A 6,858-nucleotide genomic window follows, 5' to 3' on the forward strand; every position below is an offset into this window, starting at 1 on the left:
TGCAGTCTCACAGCAGTCTCACAGCATTCTCACTGCATTCTCACAGCAGTCTCACAGCATTCTCACTGCAGTCTCACAGCATTCTCACTGCATTCTCACAGCATTCTCACTGCAGTCTCACAGCAGTCTCACAGCGTTCTCACTGCAGTCTCACTGCGGTCTCACAGCAGTCTCACTGCATTCTCACAGCATTCTCACAGCAGTCTCACAGCGTTCTCACTGCAGTCTCACAGCAGTCTCACTGCAGTCTCACAGCAGTTGCTGGGATTAGCATTAGTGTTAGCATTGAAAAAAGAGAATGAACAACCCCAAAATAATACTCAGAGGTATGAGTATGGGTTTAATAAGGGTTTAAATGTAATAAGGGTATAAATATGGATGTGTGTGTGTGTGTAAGTGGTGTGTGTGTGTTAAGCAGCAGGGTGTTGTTCATTCTTAAAAGATATTTGTAGCCATTGTTTTCTCAGTCTTGGAGTGACAGAAAGAAAAAGAGAAAAATAAGTGAGTGAAAGAGAGGAAGGGGGCGGGCCGTGTCCCCTGTCCTGGCTCTGTAACGTTGGCCTGCATTTCAAGCTGTTGGCTTTAGAGGGAGGGGCTATGCAAATCCTCCCAACTGGCAGACGGCCTCTACTGGGGGAGACTCTGGCAGACTGCTGGGTTAGTCTGAGAACACACACACACACACACACACACACACACACACACACACGACAGAGAGGAGAGAGAGAGAGAGACTGGACCCATAGCGTCACTACTCACACACTCCCTCACACACACCGACAGAGAGAGAGAGAGAGAGAGAGAGAGAGCACCACTACTCTGCAGCTCCAGCGTATGTACCTGCATTTATTTTATTACATTCTTCTCTACCTGTATCACTTCTTTCTGTATTTCTTCATCTCTCTCTGCCACTCTCCCTCTCTTTCTCTCTCTCTTTCTCTCACTCTTTCTCTCACTTTTCTTGTCTCTCACCATGTTCTGTGTTGCAGGAGGCCATTGGTCAGGAGCAGGAGGAACTGATAGCTGCAAATGTTTGGACTGGAGAAGTTCTCCTCTGCCAGCAACTGACCAACGTCACTGAGACGCTGCAGGACTTTACAGGAAAAACAAACTGTCATTCTCCTCCTGCTGCCTGGTTCTCCCCACTCATACCTCTGTTTCTCCCCTCCTGCTGCTCTACGCCAACCTTCACCCAGCCAACTGAAGGATGGAGTCATCACTGGTACCTGTCCTTGTGCTGCTGGGGTTGTTACTAACTTTAGTGGACAGCAAAGGAACTTTCTATGGAAACCCTTATAGATACAACATGTACAAGGCTGGAGTCAACCCACATTACAACGCTGAAAAGCCACTGAGTCGTCACAAGTAGGTCATAAAGCTCTGTGCATGTGTGCGCGCGTGTGTGTGTGTGTGTGTGTGTGTGTGTGTGTGTGTGTGTGTGTGTGTGTGTGTGTGGATGTGCATGCATGTGTGTGTGTGTGTGTGTGTGTGTGTGTGTGTGTGTGTGCATCCTTGGAGTATCTGAGTGCCAAGTCATGAGACAGTCTGACGGTGTAAACCAAACTCACACTGAAATACATACTCTAAACTCACACATTGTAAACCACATTGTAACCCCAACAGTTATTTAACTTTATCTGTATATGGCCACAGTCATATACTAGAATAAACTGTAGAGGACATAGGGATGCAGGTTTATGCTTCAGGACAGGATGGTATGCTGGAGAACTCAATGTTTTAGAGTTAGAGGTAGAGTTAGAGTGTTAGGGTTAGAGTTAAGGTTACAGTTAGAGTTAGGGTTATAGTTAAGGTTAAGGTTAGAGTTATAGTTATGGTTATTGTTAGGATTAGAGTTAAAGTTAGAGGTAGAGTTAGAGTGGGTTAGGGTTAGGGTTAAGGTTAGTGGTAAGTTTAGGGTTAAGGTTACAGTTAGAGTTAGGGTTAGAGTTGGGGTTAGGGTTACGGTTAAGCTTGGAGTTAGGGTTAGGGTTAAGTTTAGATTTAGATTTAGAGTTAGGGATAGAGTTAGACATAATTTTAGAGTTAGGGTTAGAGTTAGAGTGTTGGGTTTAGGGTTAGAGTTAGGGTTAGGGTTAAAGCTAGGGTTAAGGTTAGTGGTAGGGTTAGGGTTAGAGTTAATGTTACGATTAGGGTTAGAGTTAGAGTTAGAGTTAGAAAGGTTAAGGTTTGGTTAAGATTAGAGTTATAATTAGGGTTAAGGTTAGATTTAGAGTTAGCCTTAATATTATAGTTTGCGTTAAAGTTAGAGTTAGGGTTAATGTTAAGGTAGGGTTAGGTGTAGAGTTAGAGTTAGGGTTAGGGTTAAAGTTAGGATTAAGTTTAGAGTTAAAGTTAGGGATAGAGTTAGGGTTAAGGTTAGTGGTAGGGTTAGGGTTAGGGTTAAGGTTGGAGTTAGAGTTAGAGTGTTAGGGTTAGGGTTAGCGGTCGGTATAGGGTTAGGTTTATGGTTAAGGTTAGAGTTAGTGTTAGGGTTAGAGTTAATGTTAGGGTTAGGGTTAGAGTTAAGGTTAATCTTAGGCTTAGAGGTAGAGTTAGAGTTAGGGTTAAGATTAGATTTAGGCCTAGGTTTAGGGTTGGTTAAGGTTGGAGTTAGAGTTAGAGGTTGGAGTTAGAGTTAGAGTGTTGGGGTTAGGGTTAGCGTTCGGGATTGGGTTACAGTTACAGTTAGGGTTAGAGTTAGAGTTAGAGGTAAAGTTAAGGTTAATGTTAGGATTAGAGTTAGAGTTAAAGTTAGGGTTAAGGTTAGAGTTTGGTTTAGGATTAAGGTTAGCTTTTGAGTTTGCATTAGAGTTTGAGTTTAGAGTTAGGTGTTTTGTTTGTTTTACAGTTATACTTTAGTGTTTTAGCGTTAGAATTTGGCAGACACGGCAGCGTTTGTTGGTGACACTGCCTAGCATGTCTTCTGGTCTTAGTTTTGGGGTCTTTCTTTTGTCAGCCTCACAGTTAAGTTTCCCATAATGCTGAGGTCATCCTACAGATAACTGATCATGAGTTACCTGCAATATCCCCTTTGATATGTGTGCAACCTGCTCTTTGAGAGTACAGTGTTGTCTCACTGACTGTCAGATGCATGGTGTGTTTATTGCTCTCATGCCTTTCCACAGATTTCCTCCATCCCTCTCTGGTTCACTCCTTCCTTTTCTCTCGCATGGATAGCTCCCAGATCAGCACTGTTCTGGACACTTCTCTGGCTACCTCAGCAACGCCACTGGATGCCCAGCTGTAGAGTTTCCTGTGAAAGCACTTTCCTCAAGCACTTGATGCTTTCTCCTCTCCCCCTGCACTCTCTTTTTTCCTTCTATCTCTATTGAATTTATTTAAATTCAGTAAGCAGTATTAGCATGAACATATTCTGTTACAGTTTTGCCAAAACATCATTAAACCAATTATCATGAAAATAATTATAATGTTAAGTAGATTAATGCTCTGCAGAAATGATAGAATGAAATAAATCAGAGATAATTACAAGAATGTGTAATAAAACATTTTTAGTTATTAATTTAATAAATAATATAAAATTGTATTAATTTAATAAATGTAATAATATTTAATAGTATTCTATTAGCTTATTTATCTTCCTAATAAATAAAATAAATAAAGCACATAGTTTGAGGCTGAACATGCCAATTTTTTTAAGTAACAAAATAGTAAAAAAAAAATAAAAAATAAAAATAAAAATTTAAAAGTGACAATAAATTTTAATAAACTAAATAAAACCAAATCAGTAAAAAAACAATAAAATATAATAATAGGATAAAGATTATTATTCCATAGTAGGAGAATGGATGGTCATAATAGAGGTATATATCCCTCTGTCTCTGTCTCATTTATTTTATTCATGCCATCTGGTGATCTGTTGGTCTGGTGATCTGGTGGTCCAGTGCTCTGGTGGTTTGGTGATCTGTTGCTTTGGTGGGCTGGTGGTTTATTGATCTGGTGTTTTTGTGGTCTGGTGGTTTGGTGATTTTGTGGTTTGGTGGTTTAGTGATCTGGTAGTTTGTGGTCTGGGGGTTTGGTGATTTGATGATTTGGTGGTCTGGTGGTTTGATGGTCTGGTGGTTTGGTGATCTGGAGGTTTGGTCTGGTGATTTAGTGGTCATAGTACATGGGTTATCACAATGCTGTCCAGAGCCTGGCCCTGACCTGACCCTGAGGTCACTGGCTATGTAAGGGTTATGATATGATGGACTGCACTCAGACTCCAGTTCAGTAGAGACTCATTACACCATCCATCAGTAAGCTCATAGAGGAAGAATAACGTCTCTCCAGAACATGGCGTTAGTGTGAGGACCCTCTGGTGACCCTGACAGCTGTGGAGCCAGCAAGCTGAGCATTGTAGCTGTGCTACGTCATGTGAAGCAGTGCTAATAGTTTTGGCCCAGCCCCCACTCGCTGCTAATTTAGCAGCCTGCGCTGTGGCCTGGCATCGAGCCTCTCGGCAAACAGCAGTGCTGATTTGGAGTTCCTGACTGATGCAGGGACTTTTAGTGTACATGAGCAGAGAGGCTGGATGCCATTTTAGAGCCAGTCAACACTTGAAGTCACATGGTTTTAGCCTGGAGCTTTGTCCCGTGTAAATGGTACTGTACTTACAGATCTGTCCTCAGTTCAGCCAGTCTAAGCACTTTGATGCTTCAGCAATGTTCTCACTCATATAGCATTCTCTCTGCTGCTCTAAGTGTACATTTAAAATTAGCTATAGTACTGTTTAGTTTCTGCTGTGTGTTGGGGTAACCCTAACCCTAATCTGGTGATATAGTCTGTGAAGCTATATATTCTGTGGAGCTATTCATACGTCTCTCCAAATATGTTTTATTATCATGCATAAGGCGTACAGGCAGTCATCAGGAGAAACTCTAGATTTATGCTTAAGACAGACAGAGATCCCCATATCGTCAGACAGAGCCTCTCTGTTTCTCTCTCTCTCTCTCTCTCTCTCTCTCTCTCTCTCTCTCTCTCTCTCTCTCTCTCTGTGTGTCTCTGTGTGTATCTGTCTATCTCAATCTCTTTCTTTGTCTGTCTCCTTCTCTCTTATAATCTGTATTATCACATATTTTCTTTCCAGTGGCTGTCCTTTATAATCCTCTGTGTTTATGTTTCCAGTGGCTGTCCTTTGTGATCCTCTGTGTTTATGTTTCCAGTGGCTGTCCTTTGTAATCCTCTGTGTTTATGTTTCCAGTGGCTGTCCTTTATAATCCTCTGTGTTTATGTTTCCAGTGGCTGTCCTTTGTAATCCTCTGTGTTTATGTTTCCAGTGGCTGTCCTTTATAATCCTCTGAGTTTATGTTTCCAGTGGCTGTCCTTTGTGATCCTCTGTGTTTATGTTTCCAGTGGCTGTCCTTTATAATCCTCTGAGTTTATGTTTCCAGTGGCTGTCCTTTATAATCCTCTGAGTTTATGTTTCCAGTGGCTGTCCTTTGTAATCCTCTGTGTTTATGTTTCCAGTGGCTGTCCTTTGTAATCCTCTGATGGCTCGGCCAAGGAATGAATTCTGCTTAATGAAAGAGTGATCACACTTGTGTTTGATGGAAAGTGAGGGGGGAGAGAGAGAGGGAGAGACACATCTGTCTCTAACTCTGTACGTCTGTTTGTCCATTAGAGCGTTATCCCACTGTGACCATGCAGGCATCTAAAAATTGTCGACCATTTTGAGGTTTGAAGCTCCATTAAACCCCCTAAAACAAATCCCAAATAGATGAGGGGATAAAGGGGGCTGGATTATAATTTCCTATCACAAATCTAACTGTGATCACATAACAGCCATGACAGGTGAAAGGATCAGAGTGTAAATATCACTATTCAAAAGGCTGAGAGAAAGAAGAGGTTAGAAAGGACACCAGAGATCTGGGGCCATACACAACAACAGACAGGAACAGTGGGACCAACTGAAATAATTCTCCTCCTGTCCTGCGCTAGTCGGAGGAGATCTGGTGACAGAAACTTGATCTTAAAAATATGAACAGTGGGACTGGAAATGGCACTTGAAAATAAGAACAGACTGAAAGGTTTGGTGTTATTGAAGAGGGTGTGAGACAGAATTAATGAGGTTTAAAGTCTTCATTCACTAACCAGCCATTCTTGAAACTACCTTACATTTTCAGTGCCATAGACACAGCTGAAAATGCCATTATCACCCAACACACACGCACGCGCACACACTGTGTGCGTGTGTGTGTATGTATGTGTGTGCGTGTGCGTGTGTGTGTGTGTGTGTGTGTGCGTGTGCGTGCGTGTGTGTGTGTGTGTGCGTGTGCATGTGCGTGTGCGTGTGTGTGCGTGTGTGTGTGTGTGTGTGTGTGTGTGTGTGTGCCCTGTGATGGACTGGCACCCAGTCTGCGGTTGGAACCGCCCTGTGCTGCTGAGATAGGCCTCAGCCCCCAGCAATACTGAACTGATTTAAAGACTTTAGGAGATGAATGAATGAATGAATTTGCCAGAGGAGCCAGGAGACAGCCAGGTGACTGTATGTGTGCGCCAGTGTCTGAGGAAATGGTTGGAAACGTATCTGATCTGAGGTTTGTTTGTCCAAAGCTCTCCTGGTCACTTAGAAAACATCTAATCTCGACTTAAATCTTTTACACACACTTTTGCTGAAGATAACTATGAGGCTTAGCAAAATAGTTCTCTTTCACTCTCTCCATCTCTGTTTCTCACTTCCTGTCTTAGCTGTTTTTATTCTGTACTTCACATCACTGCACCATCTTAAATTAAATATTACCGGCAACTCAAATGGCATTGGCAGATGTAACTAAATAGGGACTGTGTGTGTGTGTGTGTGTGTGTGTGTGTGTGTGTCCACAAGCCTGAAGGTAATCCACTCATGCAAACACAGTCTGC

General features: G+C 42.4%; 1 protein-coding gene across 1 annotated transcript in view; it reads left to right on the plus strand.

Annotated features, from left to right (window-relative positions):
* The first annotated feature begins 766 nt into the window (after positions 1-766).
* The window catches only part of LOC113586414 (EMILIN-3), a 14,175-nt gene continuing 8,083 nt past the window's right edge, over positions 767-6,858 (plus strand). The window contains exons 1-2 of the mRNA XM_027024508.2: positions 767-832; positions 990-1,365. Coding sequence (XP_026880309.2) covers positions 1,208-1,365 — 158 coding nt within the window. The 5' untranslated portion in view covers positions 767-832; positions 990-1,207. The remainder of the gene's footprint in view (positions 833-989; positions 1,366-6,858) is intronic.

Source organism: Electrophorus electricus, chromosome 24 (genome assembly GCF_013358815.1).
Source record: "Electrophorus electricus isolate fEleEle1 chromosome 24, fEleEle1.pri, whole genome shotgun sequence".
NCBI classification, from domain to species: Eukaryota; Metazoa; Chordata; class Actinopteri; order Gymnotiformes; family Gymnotidae; genus Electrophorus; species Electrophorus electricus.